This window comes from Podarcis cretensis, assembly GCF_951804945.1.
Source record: "Podarcis cretensis genome assembly, chromosome: 8".
NCBI lineage: Eukaryota > Metazoa > Chordata > Lepidosauria > Squamata > Lacertidae > Podarcis > Podarcis cretensis.
In genome coordinates, this window is record NC_137177.1 from 19,738,697 (window position 1) to 19,754,503 (window position 15,807).

The 15,807-nt window shown below is 45.8% G+C and overlaps 3 protein-coding genes across 11 annotated transcripts in view; 1 reads left to right on the plus strand and 2 right to left on the minus strand.

The window, feature by feature from the left end:
* Positions 1-4,217, plus strand: part of LOC307221595 (gilatoxin-like) — a 17,971-nt gene extending 13,754 nt beyond the window's left edge. For all 8 annotated transcript variants that reach the window (XM_079986244.1, XM_079986242.1, XM_079986240.1 and 5 more), the window contains exons 4-6: positions 1,733-1,977; positions 2,340-2,476; positions 3,625-4,217. In XM_079986244.1, coding sequence (XP_079842370.1) covers positions 1,733-1,977; positions 2,340-2,476; positions 3,625-3,819 — 577 coding nt within the window. In that variant the 3' untranslated portion in view covers positions 3,820-4,217. The remainder of the gene's footprint in view (positions 1-1,732; positions 1,978-2,339; positions 2,477-3,624) is intronic.
* ETV2 (ETS variant transcription factor 2) overlaps positions 1-15,807 on the minus strand; it is a 226,159-nt gene that overhangs the window by 112,344 nt on the left and 98,008 nt on the right. The gene's annotated exons all lie outside the window — the stretch shown is intronic.
* On the minus strand, positions 7,684-13,580 carry LOC307223340 (uncharacterized protein). Of its 2 annotated transcripts, none has more exons than XM_079989289.1 (3): positions 13,431-13,580; positions 10,830-11,815; positions 7,684-9,219 (listed from the first exon to the last, which is right to left on the minus strand). In XM_079989289.1, the coding sequence occupies exon 2, from the start codon at positions 11,713-11,715 to the stop codon at positions 10,864-10,866; it is 852 nt and encodes a 283-aa protein (XP_079845415.1). In that variant the 5' UTR covers positions 11,716-11,815; positions 13,431-13,580; the 3' UTR covers positions 7,684-9,219; positions 10,830-10,863. The 2 variants fall into 2 exon arrangements, with proteins under 2 accessions (XP_079845415.1, XP_079845416.1); XM_079989290.1 differs by lacking the exon at positions 13,431-13,580 and adding an exon at positions 13,315-13,390.

The following is a 15,807-nucleotide window of genomic DNA, read 5'->3' on the forward strand; positions in this document are numbered from 1 at the left end:
GACTGCTGCATTCTGAATCCTATTGTTCTAGGACCAATCAGGCTGCTGCCTTTTGGATCCTATTGTTCTAGGGCCAATCAGACTGCTGCAGTTTGGATCCTATTCAACCCAGTACATAACAGCGCCTCTTAGATAATGGCATTGCTCCGATTAAAGTCCCACCCCCTCCATCTCCCCTCCCTATCCAGCTCATCTGAGCTTTCTGTCTCTGAGCTTTCTGTTCTATTTTCAGTGCACGCTGGACCTGGAAGGGGGTGGTCTGGCATGCTTTCCAAAGACACTGAATCTGTCAGCTGTCTCTCCCCTGGTGCTTCTTCCTGCTCCTCCTCCTGCTTTCCCAGTATTTCCCAGCTTCTCCTTGCTGCAGCCTCTGAACTATGACCTTCTGCAGACCACTGTTCTAAATCCACACCATGTCCCTCTTCTCTGGGAAGTGCAGGAGGAAAGGGGGTGGTCTCCACCATTCCTCCTCAGTCCAGTCCCTGACAACCATAACAGTTCACCATGCGCATTACGGTCACATCTTACGGGCATTGAGCTTGTGCAGTTTCAACCATACATGGCTGAAGGCGGGCCAGTGAGAGAGCTTAAAAGTTCCTTTTGCACCAAACCAGCTTGCAGTTATCCAGCATGGGAAGAGCTTTGAAGCTTTCTCTGCCTAGCTGACGGGTAAGGCTTGCTCCGCAAGCTGCTCCTGGAAGGCTCTTGCAAGATCTTGCAGTGCTGTGCAAGCTCCCACAGATCTCACACTAGCCTCCCTCTGGGCAGAACTAGAATTTGTTTACTTTGTTTACTCTATCTATCTATCTATCATCTATCTATCTATCTATCTATCTATCTATCTATCTATCTATTTATTTCCTTATTGACTGTACAAAATCAACACAGAACGTGTAAGCACAAATGATTAGCTACAGACAGAACAATTCTGAATATTCAGTATATAAATCTATTCCGTAACTCGTTTATTTATCTGTTATTCACTTAGAAAATATTTAAGTCCTACTGTTTTACCCCACATTCAGAGAAACATGTGTGAGTGGTGCAGACAGATCTGATTAAATGAGAGCCAGTGTGGTGTGGTGGTTAAGAGCGGTAGTCTCATAATCTGGTGAACCGGGTTCGCGTCTCCGCTCCTCCACATGCAGCTGCTGGGTGACCTTGGGCTAGTCACACTTCTTTGAAGTCTCTCAGCCTCACTCACCTCACAGAGTGTTTGTTGTGGGGGAGGAAGGGAAAGGAGAATGTTAGCCGCTTTGAGACTCCTGAAGGGGAGTGATAAAGTGGGATATCAAATCCAAACTCTTCCTCTTCTTCTCTTCTTAAAAAAAAAAAAAAAATAGTTGGCTCTGACTCTGGCTCCACCTGGTGGTGGCCTCCCTGAGTTCTGCCCTACCAGTCTCAATGGGCATCAGTCACCACTGCCCAGTGCCACTCTTTAGGTGTAGAGACAGCATCATTGCTTGGCAACACCTATGCACAAGAGGGAGATAGTGATAGGCTAGAAGCACACAAAATCTTTAGATGAAACCAAAATTCTACGGATGAGAGGGGGGTAGAACTAGGGCGGCCATGTGCCCGGCTTTACAGTGGACAGTCCTTTATTTGAAGATCTCGCCAGCTTCAGGCCAGTATCCATGACAGATATCCACTCCAAACAGCAGTGAGATCAACCTAATCATTCAGGCTTTGCTTTGAGAATCTCCTGTGGTCTTTGCTTTTTGTCTTCTAGCGGAAACATCCAGGTAAGGCTCGGAGCACACAACAAAGACAACTATGAGCAGTTAAGAGTCAGCACGTTGAAGAAATGCCCTGGTGACAATTGCTCGTGTTTTACCGACGACATCATGCTGATCAAACTGAACAGCTCTGCTGACATGACTGAGCGTGTGTCTACCATTGACTTACCCTCCAGGTGCTCCCCGGTGGGAACAGATTGCACTGTGATGGGCTGGGGCACAACCACCACTCCTGAAGGTAAGTGCTGTTGGCAGAGTAGCAACCTTGCAGCTAGGAAGCTGACTCCAGAGAGCAGCAAGGTAAGGCATTTTTCAATACATCAAAACTGGCAAAGGCACGGCTTCTTCAACAAGACTGCTATCCTCATTTTACACAGAGCACCTGGGAAGGTTGATGCCAGCCTAAGAAGATTGGTTTGGATTCTTCGTCCTCACAATTTAAGTGGGCCCACTGAGCTTGTATGCTCCAAAGTCTCCAAAATCCTGGAGGTGGCACTGCACATAGCCAGATTTGTAAAAATGCGACTATCCTTGTCCCCTGCAAATGTGATCTCTCACAAACATCTAACTAGACAATCTTGGCTTCCATTTTGTTTTCAGAGACATATCCCGACGTTCCTTATTGTGTTAATATTACAATATTTGACAACCCTGTGTGTGAAGCGGCTTACGGGTGGGAAGTGACCGACAACATGTTTTGTGCAGGATACTTTGACGGAGGCAAAGATTCATGCCGGGTAAGAATATGCCAATTGTGGGCAGGATTGCTAAGTAAGGATCAGGCCTGATGGGGTGGGAATGGGGGAGCCTGAGGCTTAAAATCTGTTTCCTCACCCTCAATGTGCATTTCTGTGCTTGCCTTCTCCATGTATGGTATTATTACATAGAGATGTTGCTTCTCATGCCATGGAACCAGTCTCCCTTAGGAATTCCCAGGGTGAAGCTCATGGCTACCTTGATTGTGGCCATAGCCAGTGCCGTTTTTCTAGAAAAAGAGGTCCAAGAACTCACAAACAACTCCCTCGTTCTCTTAGAATGGCAATGGCGCCCACCTGAGAAGTGCTGGAACTGAGTTCCTGTGAGTTCCCCCTGAAGAAAAGCCCTGGCCATAAGGTCCTTTTGTCACACACATCTGTGGAGCTGTCTGGAAGCCTTAGCAGGAGAAACAAGTGGGAATGTGAATGAGCAATAGAGCAAACTAGGTGGAGCTGGTTTACGGAGAGTACAACTAACAATGGCACTATGGTTGCTTCCAGACTGCCACTTTTTTTGGCATGAGATTCAATCACATACCAACAAATTCAGGCCGTACAATTAAAGCTGTTTTGGCACTCTTGCAAAACACAGCTGCTTCCCCAGAAGATCGGACTTTATACAATAAGGAAAGTGAAGGGAAAATACACTGGAACGTGCGTGATGATCCTTGTTTGACGCAACAAAAATATCAAGATGGGTGCTCAATAAGTAGGCCACCTGGAAGTGAGCTTTGCCTCTGAAGACCAGATGCTCGGGAACATGAGTAGGAGAGGGCTAATGTATCTGTGCCCTACCTGTGGACTTCCCAGAAGGATCTGGGAAACAGGGCTGGCCCAGGACATTTTGGCACCTGAGGCGAACCACAAAATGGCGCCTCCCTCCCTGCCAGGGAAGAAGGGGTGAGTGAAGCTCTACATTAGGAACAAGGGGCGGGGGGAATAAAGATCTACATCAAGATCTGCTGTGCCATAAATCCTGCCGCCTGAGGTAGTTGCTTCACCTTGCCTCATGGATGGGCTGGCCCTGCCACTGTGGGAAATGGGATGATGGGCTAGACAGGCCTTTGAACTGATCCGGCAGGGCTCTTCTTACATTTCTTGTGATAGCTCATCATTTGTTCTCTCAACAGGGTGATTCTGGGGGACCCCTGCTCTGTGGTGATGGAGGCCTCCAAGGTGTGGTTTCTTTGGGGGGCTTCCCTTGCGCTGAGCCTGGTGAACCTGGCATCTACATCAAGATCTGCAAATTTCTTGAGTGGATCCGTAATACTATAGCGGAGAATACATTTAAGTCTGGTGCCTGCAAGGATGGAATATTCCAGTAGAAACCTCTTGAGCAACATGAGGGGGAATAACTTAGCTGCAACTGCCTCCTTTCCTCCATGCCTTAAGACTGCAGGCCTAGGCATATTTTATCCTGGGAGTAAGACTCATTGAACACGGTGGTACTTACTTTAAGTAAACATGGAGAGGATGGTGCTGTGCAACACCATGCCCCACCTTGAAATCCTGATCTGGTACACATTTACTTAACAGTAAGTCACACTAAACCAAATGAGACCTGTTCCCAGGACAATGAGCATGGTCCTATTGTTGTGATGCATGAATTATTCCCTCCCTCAGTGCTAAAATATTGAATCTTCTGATTATGTAACAACCATCATTTCCGTGCAAACTTCTTGCTCTGAAAGTTAACACCTGAAAAATAAAGTATTCAGCAGAATTTAAGTGTCCATCTCATTTTCTAATCTGGTGCGGGTAGCAGACAGCCCTGACAAGGAGATGTAGAATAGCGTCTTCCCCCTCTAAATGTGCTTATCCCCGAGGCTTAATCTTATCCTCAAGAACAGAAACTTGATAAGGAAGAACGTCTGATTAGTCATCTTTGATGTATCAGAACCAGGAACCAGGATGAACCAATTAATTGTTCTTAAGCCTCGAAGAGCTAGTTGTGTCATGAAGGGAGGACTTAACTCACGGTACCCAGTGTGGTGCCCTCCAGACATTTTGGACTACAACTCCCATCACCCCTGACCATTCACCGTACTAGCTGGAGCTGATAGGGATTGTAGTCCAAAACTTTTCCAAGACACCATGCTGGCTCTCACTGGCTTACCTCATACACAACTCCATTCTGTGCATGTATACTTAGAAGTAAGTGCCACTTTGTTCAGTGGGACTTATCCTCCTGCTTTTGCACGGGACTGTAGACTTAGTCTCAGTCTCAGGCAGCCGATTGTCATGAAAGAGCAGCCCATTGTTATTTAAGCTATTACAGCGGTACCTCAGGTTACATACGCTTCAGGTTACAGACTCAGCTAACCCAGAAATAGTACCTCAGGTTAAGAACTTTGCTCCAGGATGAGAATAGAAATCGTGCTCCAGCAGCGTGGCAGCAGCAGGAGGCCCCATTATCTAAAGTGGTGCTTCAGGTTAAGAACAGTTTCAGGTTAAGAACGGACCTCCAGAACGAATTAAGTACTTAACCTGAGGTACCACTGTATTATTGTTGTACATTACCTGACGTGCAATTTTCCGCCTTCGGTGCTAAAATATCCAGACCAGCCTTGGATAATATGTACCTTGACTTGGGCAAGACCATTTGCTGCTCTCCATCAGTAGAATATATTGGTCTAGGCTTCCTCTAGGCTTTAAATATTAACTAAGTACAGTTAAATAGTGTACAGATAGACTGAGCCAACCTGGTACTCTGGTTTGGGGGCTAGTCAAACTCTTTCTCAGTGGCCCCACCTGTTCAGGTGCTGAGGGAGGCCTTCATGGGCCCCTCCTTCCCCAGGCCCCACAGCTCCAAGTGGCTGGCCCCACAGAGAATCCATCCTCTGGCACCCAGGTCCCAGGAGGGGCAAGTGGTCCTTGTGGGATTTTGTTTTGTTTTGACTCAGGTACAATATGAAATTAGCTTGACTGGCCTTGGGTTCTTATGGGTACTGTGACTTGCTGGTGGTTGGTCAAGTTGCTGCTCTGTGTCAGGCTGCCTCAGGCAGCAAAATGTCTTTGGCTGGTACTAGAAGGACTTGACCTTAACTCCTAGGGATTTTGTGTGCCCGTGTGATTTTTGTCAGCTAAGGCACTATTTAGCCTGCATTGGCCTAAATCAAGTGTGGCCCTCGAGCCCTCTATCTGGCTCATGGGACTCTCCCCAGGCACACCCCTCAACAGCCCCAATTTCATATCCTCCTTGCCTGAATGGAATATGGCTGCCTATAATGATTCTTGCCTGCCTCCATGGAGAATAGAAAGGGGTGTGTGTAGAAACCAGGATTCTATAAGGAGATAGAATTTATGTCCACTTTTGCCTTGGCGCCCCACCCATTACTAGCCTATGGCCCCTGGAAGGTTGCTTAGGTGGGAGCGTGGCCCTCAAGTCTGAGAAAAAGGTTCAGCACCCTTAGCCTAACATGTTTTAGCATGGTATTTCTTCTCAATTAACACATGTAGTGCGATTTAAAAATCCATTGCTTTGATTCAATCCTCAATAGAGGCTTTTGGCGTATTGCAATTTAATAGACTCACATTGCAGCTTCCCTATGAAGTCCTGTCACTCAAGGGCTGCCATATTAAGGTCAGTTAACAATGTCCTACAGAGTTTTGTGTTACTCAGAAGTCTTGTCTGCTTAACGCCAGCAAAAATCGATTTGACAAATTTAACTTCCTAGTGCCATAAAAACAAATACCTTTAAAAATTGAAATTATTTGTGCCTGCTAGAAGCTCTCTAAGGGGTGGCTAATTAAGCGGCACTCTTCCTGTTCCTCTGTAATCTGAAGCATCTCTGTGAGACTGTAACACACCAGGTGCCTGAAAAGGCTGAATCCCAGGATGCTAATGAAAAAACACACCTCCTTGGTCTACAATTAGAAACTGGGGGGGGGGATAAAATGATCTCTCAGGTGGCAGCAGCCAAAAGGAGAAATAAGTAATCACTAGCCAATTCCATGGGGTGGGACAGGAAGAGAAACAGAGGGAGGAAATAGCTGGTTGGTGAAACAGCTGCAGTGGCAAGGGAGCAAGCTGCAGCTGGCAGAAGCAAAACACATGTATCAATTAGTCCTGCTCTAATTCTTTAGAAAAACCTTTGGGGATCTCAACTTATGGGAAGAGTTTTTAAAGTTTTCATGGTTTGGAAACGTTGCCTCAATTGGAATGTGCTTTATCTTTTTGTGTAGATCAGAGGCGGCCAGCTTGTTTCGGATCCATGGGCACTCTTGCATACCAGAGAAATAGTTGAGACCCGTTTGCCCCCACGACCCATTAGGTTGGCTACAACAGTGCTTCTTTCAAGCCTAATTTCAGTCTGTGCAGGAAGGTTTTGGTGTTTTTTAGAATCATAAGGGTTGGAAGGGACCCCAAGGATCATCTAGTCCAACTCCCTGCAACGCGAGAATATGCAGCTGTCCCATACGGGGATTGAACCTGCAACCTTTTTAGCGTGTGGTTGGACACAAAATATGGAAGGTTTTTGTGTGTGCAGTTGGAAAGCTGATAACGTGGAGTTTGGTTTCTAAGAAACCAAAAAACCTGCACTTTCAGTCCACTATCTTGATTCAAAATGGCACCCAACTCTATCCATAGATGAAAACCTGCTCCTTGATCTCAGGAACCACCACGAAAAAGGTGGTTTTCATCTTCAGAGGTGTCCAAATGCAGAGATCGGACAAATTTCCAAATTATTTAGCAGATTTTTATGAGAGATTTAAATGAATGGTTATATGAATCACATTGTGCAAGATCAAGCCAATATTAAGCACTTCTAGTTCCACAGAATGGAATGTGCTGACAGATAACATTTCCATTGAAATTGATGGGACTTAAAAGTGCTTGTTCAAAAGCAGATTTAGGACAGCCAAAAGTTGTACCTTCTCATAAAATCTGTAATTAACTGATGGAATTTGCTTTTGAGAACTGTAGCAGCAGCAACTAGTTGAAACAGGTTTTCTAAAGTACTGGACAAATTCAGGTTTATCAAGGGCTATAATTTCCTCTATGGCTGCATACATCAGCATCTCGAGCACAAGTTGTTATTTGGAGGGTGTTCAATGTTGGACAGGATTAAGTAGCCTCTAGCATTCAAGACTACTCAAATCCCCTATTCTCTGAATATGGTGAAGTGACTGGGAAGAGCTCAAAATAGGAATTCTGAGGCAGAAGGGATGGTAACTCCAGACCACTGTGGGGGAAAGATCCTTTATTACATGTGCTCATCCACGGACATACACACACACCAGAAATTTACACAAATGAAAGCAGGGCTAAAGTTCACCTGATACAAGGCGAAAGCGGAAGCTACATCACATCAGGACGAGTATCAAAAACCTAGTTTCTACAAGCAAGAAAACACTTTGCTCCCATTTCAACACACTAATACAAACCTGGGGGGAGCTGCAGAAAAGACCCTTCCCTTTCCACTCCATTCCTCAAATATGTTGCAGAAACAAAGCCCAGCTTGAAGCACTGAAGAATGCTTGATATCCAGCAAACAGCTGGTTCATCAAATCGTGACTACTTTGGCTCACAGATAAGTACTGCAGGCTCCAAATCCATTGACAAACTACTGAAAGATAGTTACAAGCAAGGAGGGAGAATTCTGTGGGTTATGAGGCCAGTCATTATGGTGGACCTTGGAGCCCATGTCTGCCTTTTTGACCAGTAACACAAGCTCTCTCTTAAGCAAGCTTAATTTAAGGTTGCTGCATGGTGGCTTGTTCAAAATGCTTTTGAGTGGATAGACTCTTCAGTGATACCACAACATGAGAATCCCATGTAGGTCTGCCAGACTGCACGGCAAATCTCCATGCCAGCAGCTCTGAGGAAGGTAGAGCAATGACATGGGGACTCACCACACGATCAAGGCAAACTACATTGGCAACAGCAGGGCTTGCATGATGTGGAAGTGTTTGACAGCAACAACTGCCTTGTACCTGCAACATACAGAGTTCACTTCAGTTTATAGGGATATTGGGTGTAGTGAGGAGATAGGCCTGTGGCAGAAGCCCTGAATTCCCCAAAGGTGTTCAAAGTCTGCCCTGCCACACAAAATGTCTTGGGAGTGGTACAAAGTGACTTTTCAAGATTTCCCACACAAATTCTGACAGGTTGAGCAGGGCAGGCCATCTCTCCAAATTAAGAGGCACCCCTACAAACACAAAGCAAGGAGGGGAATCAGGGGAAAACATTATCTTGCCAATCATAAACTGATGGGAGGAGGGCATGGGAGACTGTTTGACGAGTGGGGGAAGAGATGCGGAAAAGGTGACTCAGATGCCTTAGACCAACCTGAGGCAGACTGGCAGGTATCATTTTCATCACACAACCCTTCCCTTCTGCATCCTATCAGAATGCTCATATGTACATACATTCCAAAGTCATGCCCACCCCCCTCCCTTTTGAAAAGCTCTCAAGTTCCCTTCATGCTTTGTCCTTTCTCCAACTTATTCCTATGGCATTAGTGGACACAGGGCATTCTTTAAGCTGCAAAAAGGACCAAGCAAGATTTTGAAATTCCCCTTCTTCTCCCCGTTATGTATACACACAAAAAAAGTCAGATGATGTGAAGGGTTCTGCTCCAGTTAATGGTCTCCATGCAGGGAAAGGCTGTGTAAAGGTCTTTTCATGCTCGGCAACTGCACTGTGATTTCTGAGTTCCTCTGGCCCATTTAGGTTTCCCCCGCTCAGCTTGGTAGATAACTAGGTCTTTGATTCTCTCAGTCTGTAAGGAAAACCAAGGACTCATCAGAAATGGTAAACAATTCCAGAAATGTAGAGTTGGCCAAATACATTCAGATGTTCAAAGCAGCCAGGTGAAATGGTATGAACAAAAAACCATGATACTCTGTAGCTGACCATATGCTGTCCTTTGAAGATATTCCTAATCCTGGCACCTGAGATGGACAGCCTAATCCTTAATTATAGCTATCATCTATCTATTACTTACGTGAATAAATACACTAGCCTAAGAGTAACACATTAAGTACAAAGCAACAAGGCAGCAGACTAGACTTTTTTTACAATGGCCTGGTTCACGTCACACTAAACCACAGGCAAAAACTGTGGTTTAATGTGAATGAGCTGGTGTGAATTTAATGTGATGTGCAAACCAGACTAATGCCTCTTTGGACCAAAATTTATTTATTTATTGCCCTTTCTTCAATTAAGTCAGGGTAGCATCCATGAGTTTCTCCACTCCACCCTGCCTGTTTTATCCTAAGAACCCTATAAGATAGGTTATGATGATAGTGCCTGGCACAAGTTACCTAGAGAGCTTCATCGCTGAATTGAACCTGGGCCTCCCTGGCCCTAATCTAACACTCTAAGCCTGGCCGTCCCCAACCTTTAGCCATCCAGATGTTGTGGAGACTCCAGCTCCCCTCAGCCCCAACCAGGATGGCCAATGGCCTCGGGTGATGGGAGTGGTAGTCCAGAAACATCTGGAGGGCACTATCTGGGAAGATGGCTGCTCCATCCATTGTGACACACTGTCATCAGGTAATTCCCCCCGCCCCCCAATTCTAAAACGTATATATACCACAAGACCAGCCAACAACAGGCTCTGATGATATCTCCCAAAATCTGTTTTCCAGCTGCCAATTCCCTCCCTCCAGCCTTTGGCACGGTTATTTTAATGCTTTCAGGTATAACGATGCTGATTACCAGTGTATTTGTATCTGTATTAAGAAAAAAAACTAGGATACCATGTGGATCTCAAAACATCAGCACACGGAGGATAGCTGTCTTGGTTTGTTCTTCACAGACAACCATATTTTCTTAGCCTATGACTACCATACATGGGAAGCCCAGTTAAAGATTCAATGGCTACTCTTGTGGCTGAAAGTCAGTGAAGTTATACACTCACAAGTCAGTTAAACCTGTGCACACAGTTGTTCACATTTTCCATCTTAAAAAGTGGGTTGCCTCTGCAGCATGTAACTTCAAAAGATACCTGTGTTTCCTTGGCTACTTTCACTGTGTAATAAGCGATAAGGGCTTTCTAGTAGTCCCTAGGTATTTACTTCCCGCTTTGTCAGTCAAAATTCCTGTGCATCTCAAAGTCACATGCACAGTCCTTCTAAAATCTAGTTTTAAACATTTCATCAGATCATCACTGCCAGAAGCAATAAATAGAGAGTACCCATAATGGCTCTTAACAGCTTGGCTCTTTACCATCCTGTGAAGTGCTGGGGAGAATTCAGCACACATGCAGGTCAAAGGAGTTGCCTAGAACCCACCCAATGCAGGTGCACTGCAACGTTACTACTAACAGACCCCAAAGAAAACTTAAGCAGCGTACTGAATTAATAATGGTCGCTTCCTGCTACCTACCAATAACCAGTCCTGCTTGTCTGATTCAGTGACTTCAGCGGAGCCAACTCCTTGCTGAAGACCGTTGCCTTGCCCTTTCTGGGTAGGGCCGTCTCCCAGGCTCAGGGTGCAGAAACTGGTAGTCTTCTGCCAGGGCTACAGCCTCATCCCCATTTTCAGGGTGACGTTCCCGAACCCAGCGCTGGACATCCTCTGGGAGGAGGTTCAGAAACTGCTCGAGCACCAACTGCTCCACTATCTCCTCCTTGCTGCGGGCCTCTGGTTTCAACCACTGGAACAGCAGTTCCTGGAGTCGCTCATAGGCCACTTGGGGCCCTTCAGTCTCTTTGTAGGCAAAACCCCGGAAGCGTTTGCGCTGGTTCTCGGAGCCCACGTTCGGCAGGCATGGGATGGCTTGCTCCACCTTGGCACATCCTCCAGCCCGGCCAGCAGCCAGACTGCTATGAGCCTGCTGAGCCTCCCCAAAGAGATCTGGCAGGAGCATGGCCCTTCCTGGCTCTCTGGCCTCCTGGCAGACATCCGGCATTTCTTTAAAGATGTCAGCATCACCATCATCATCCTCCATCATCCGCTTTGCCCCTTTCCCTTCTCCCAAGGGCAGCACTGGAACTGACACAGAAGCCTCTGCAGCAGGGGGCACCAAGGGTTTTTCAGTTTTTGGTTTCTCTTCTTGTTTTACCTGCAGTCTTGGGGCTTGACGCTGATCCGTAGGCTGCTGCGTCATCTCCGAATGTTCAGCTCCTCCTCCTGAACACTCACCAGCTGCTTTGGCCTCACCTCTATCCAATTCCTGATGCTCAGCCATGTTGGTGCTACCTGGATCCCTCTCCTTTGCATGGTCACTGCAGGACGCATCTAGGCTCTGCTCATTCACCTTGGTGGCCATTTTCCACAACAAGGCTGTTTGCCAACCCAGCAGCTATGCTAGGATGTTTCGTGAACAGAGTACCTGGTAGGTGCTGCTTTTTCTTTGCTTCAAGAAAACTCTGCAAAGGGCAAGGGGTGCAGGAAGAGAGAGAGAGAGAGAGCAATACAGACAATTGATATTCAGGCTGTGCTTCAGCATCTGAATAAGACATATTCTGAAATCAAGGGACTTAAAGTTAGTCAAATTCATTGATTCCAATGGCATTACTTAAGAGTATGACTTAATGCAAGGATGGAGAACCTTTTTCAGCTTGAAGCCACATGTCCCATATCAGTGGTGAGTGGGCACCAGAGGCAAAAGTGGGCCAAGCAACCAGTGTAAATGCCACCTTTCTATAGTAGGCTAATTTCTACACACATCCCTTTCTGTCCTCCATCCAAGCAAGCAAGAGTCATTCAAAGACATATTCCATGCAGACAAAAACATTCAAGGAGGGTGTGAAGGCCAGTGGAATGTATGGCTAGGAGGAGCAGACCTATTCCTGGAGGGTTGCATAAGGCCCTGGTCCTGAGGTTCCTTGTATGGTCATTTTGCCTGTATATTCGTTCCAACACATGGCCAGGTCTGGCCAGTTTGATTCATGTGAGAAAATAAAACCAAATAAGATCTGATTATTCACACATGAGTGGAATGGCTAAATTGGGGAGATGGGAGAAGTACCAGAACTCAGTGTGCATGAAGATGCTCCCAAGTTCAACTCCAAGCACCCCTATAGATGGAAAGGATTAGGCATCAGGTGATGGAAAGATCTCTGCTCAATCCTCTGAAGGGCAAACAGTTCTGTGCTATGGGCTAGATCCTGCTCCAGCACGCTCTGAAATGGGGAAAGCAGGCCCTTAACAAGTAGATCGTGAGCTCCCATTATACAGCAAAATCATTCCAACAGCAAGATCCTGGATTCCCCCCTAATTTATTCTGTCCATCCTATCGGAAGATGAAAATTCTTACAAATTCAATAGAATGGATAAAATACCCCATCTTCAGAAGCCATTTGCACAAAACATTACAGCCTAGGTAAGTTTCCTTAATAGTCTTCCAGCAGGGCTTATTCCCAAGTAAATGCACTTGCTATTTCAGCTTTTAATGTGACTTAAGGTCCTGCATATAAATAGAGAATGAGCGCCATTGCCTGCCCTGCTTTTCCTCACGGGGTTTACAAAGAACTGCCTGCGCCTTTCCTCCCTGCGCCTTTTACGCACAACGGAAGCCAGGTGTTCCACTGAGGTCAATGAAGTTTGCTCCTCAGCAACGAAGTTTAGGGTTGCAGCATTAAAATCACACACACACAAAAGCACACGCGTGTTCAGAAGAGCGGCATTCTGAAGCGCTCCAAACCTAGACAGGAAACCGATTCCGTCATCGCGCATGAAAAAATTGGGGAAAATAAAAGTAAAAAAACTCGAGGCGGTTTCCGTTCCCTTTCTCGATTGGGAGCCCGCGGAGGTTTTGCACGACGGGCCGCAGGCACCCAAACTTATTGAAGCGTCGCTCCGGTGAGGACTGCTCGATTCGGATTCACTCCGCCTCAGGAGAAGAGCCTAATTCGGATTTACCCACCCCTGTTCCTTTAGCAACCAGAAAAGGAAAGGTTCAAAGGGAATGAAAGGAAGAAACCGGTGCCAACTGCCCCCCCCCCGCATCCCTTTTGTTTTGATCTGGGCAGCTGCGCGTACCTTCACCCAGCCGAGGCCTCCTTCCAACACTCTGGTCCCGCCTCCGGAAGTTCCCCAGATACTTCCGGGAGAGAGAAAGCAAGAAAGAGCCAATCGCGACTGACGCTTTCTACGCCAAGAAGCCGAACGCGAGAAAGGGCCATAGAGCTATACATTATGAAGAACATTCAGGCTTTACTTGGACTGGTAAAAACAACAGGCTTTTGGCATTTAAAAAAAGCGTGACGTGATCCATGACGTGGACAGGAAGGCGGGGAAAGCTCCAGAACCCACAACTGGGCAATACGTACTTTGGTGGTTGTTGGGGCTGCCCATGGGAGCGTTCGGGGAAACAAAGAAAGAGGCATTTCCGTTTATACGGTTTTTTCCTCTTCCCCGGAAATGACGCTGATTTGTAATTCTCAGCCCCACCCACCACGGCGCTCCCACGTAGCTGGTGTTGTACAAAGGAAGTCAGTGCGGTAGGCAAGCTGTCTTTTAGGGAAGCGTGTCCCCCCCTCCCCCACCTCAACACTCTCACAACCCCAGCAGCTTGGAGGCCTCTGCAGTACTTCCATTAATTTATTTCCCAAAATTTGTACACCGCTTGGTTCTTTTTTAAAAAAGCAACAACCCTCGAAAGGGGTTTGCAAAAAGGCAAACCAGTAAAATCGAGAAAAAATCGAAAGTTGAAATACTAAAACATTAAAATTATCTCAGCTCTCTAAGCATCTAGGTAGGCTTGTCTACACAGGATATATATATATATATATATATATATATATATATATATATATATTTGCAGGCCCAAAAGTGGACAGTGAAGGCACTCGCTTGATCTCAATAGGCAGGGAGTTTCAAAGTGCAGGTGCTGCCACACTAAATGATTCTTACAATTGCGGGATGGGTATTATGTAGCACCTACAGTAGTGCCAATTCCACCAATCGAAGTGGTCAAGTGGGCACGTGGGATAAGGCAATCTTGTAGGTAAACTGGTCCAAAATTGTTAAGGGCTTTATATGCTAATAGCAACATTCTGAACTTGGCCCAGTAGCAAATCGGCAACCAGTGTAGATCTCTGAACATGGGACTAGGCCTTTTTTTCCAGCAATTGTACTGTAGCATTGTGCACTAGCTGCAGCTAGGAGACACTGCAGGGCAGCTTCTAAACGTTACAAGTTGGACATGTATGCTTCTGCCAATAAATCCTTCAGTAGGAGGGTATTAGAACAGGTAGTTTCTCAGTAAAATGGCAGCCCCACATCTTGATCCCCCATGTCAGCTAAGCTTTGGCATATCCCATTCAAGGTTCCCCGCCTCACTGCAGGAAAATGTGACACTGGACCTACCAAGAAGGTTTATTTTCTGCAGGGAATGAAGGGGAACTTGACCACCCTAAGAGATTTGAGTTTGATCTCCACTGCAAGTTTATTGCTTTTTTCCTGTTGTCTTTTCTTGTTTGTTTTCTCTCTAATCAGCTCATTATTTTTTTAGTTTTCTCAATTCTGTTCTCTGGATCAGTTGTTTTTTGACCATTTGATCTCTATAGGCTTGAGCTTGGATACCTTCAACTGGAGAGGTCGCTCTCCTGTTGTAAGGTAAGAACAGCTCTAATTTGCATATTCCTGGTTAGTAGAGTGAGTGAGAGGGACAACCCATGCAAGGATCCCCTCCATTCCCTGCAGAAAAGGAACCTTCATGGTAGGTCTAATGTCATATTTTATTAATTTTAAACTCATTTATTAATTGATGTTCCTTGTAGATTATGAAATTATGGTAACTCTCTTTGGTTACCCACAAAATAAATGCTCCAATTCAATTATCTGCAGCTGTCGTTTATTTATACCTTTTCTGGAGGAGTCCCAGGTTCAATTCCTGCTCCACACCATAACTCAATGAATTGCAAGTCGCAGGGTTGGGAAAGACTCTTACCCCAAAGCAATCCCATCAGCTAGAAAGACCAGTAGTCCAACTTTGCATAAGACAGCTACATCAGTTCAGATAATGAAGGTGTGCTTAAGGCACTGAGATGTTGCCCGTGGGTCAATTCTCTCTCCCCCCACCCGTAAAATATAGCATAAGAAACTATCCATCACCACCATGAAATTACTGTAAATATGGGTATTAGTTCACATCATCTCTCTTCCTCTCTCCACACCTGCCTTTTTTTGCTCATACCTTCAAGCACTATGGTAAGAACCAGAGTCCATGGTTCTTTTTTTAACTTTCAAGGTATGAAAAATTGACTAAACATAAAGACTAAACTAGACCATTTCACAGCCTTTGCCTAGTACAGTGTTCCCTCTGGAGGCTGTGTGCACCTTTGATTCAGGTACTTCTGACTTAAGGCCAGAACAGGAATATGTGCCAATTGGCTCAACACCCATGCTATTTAGT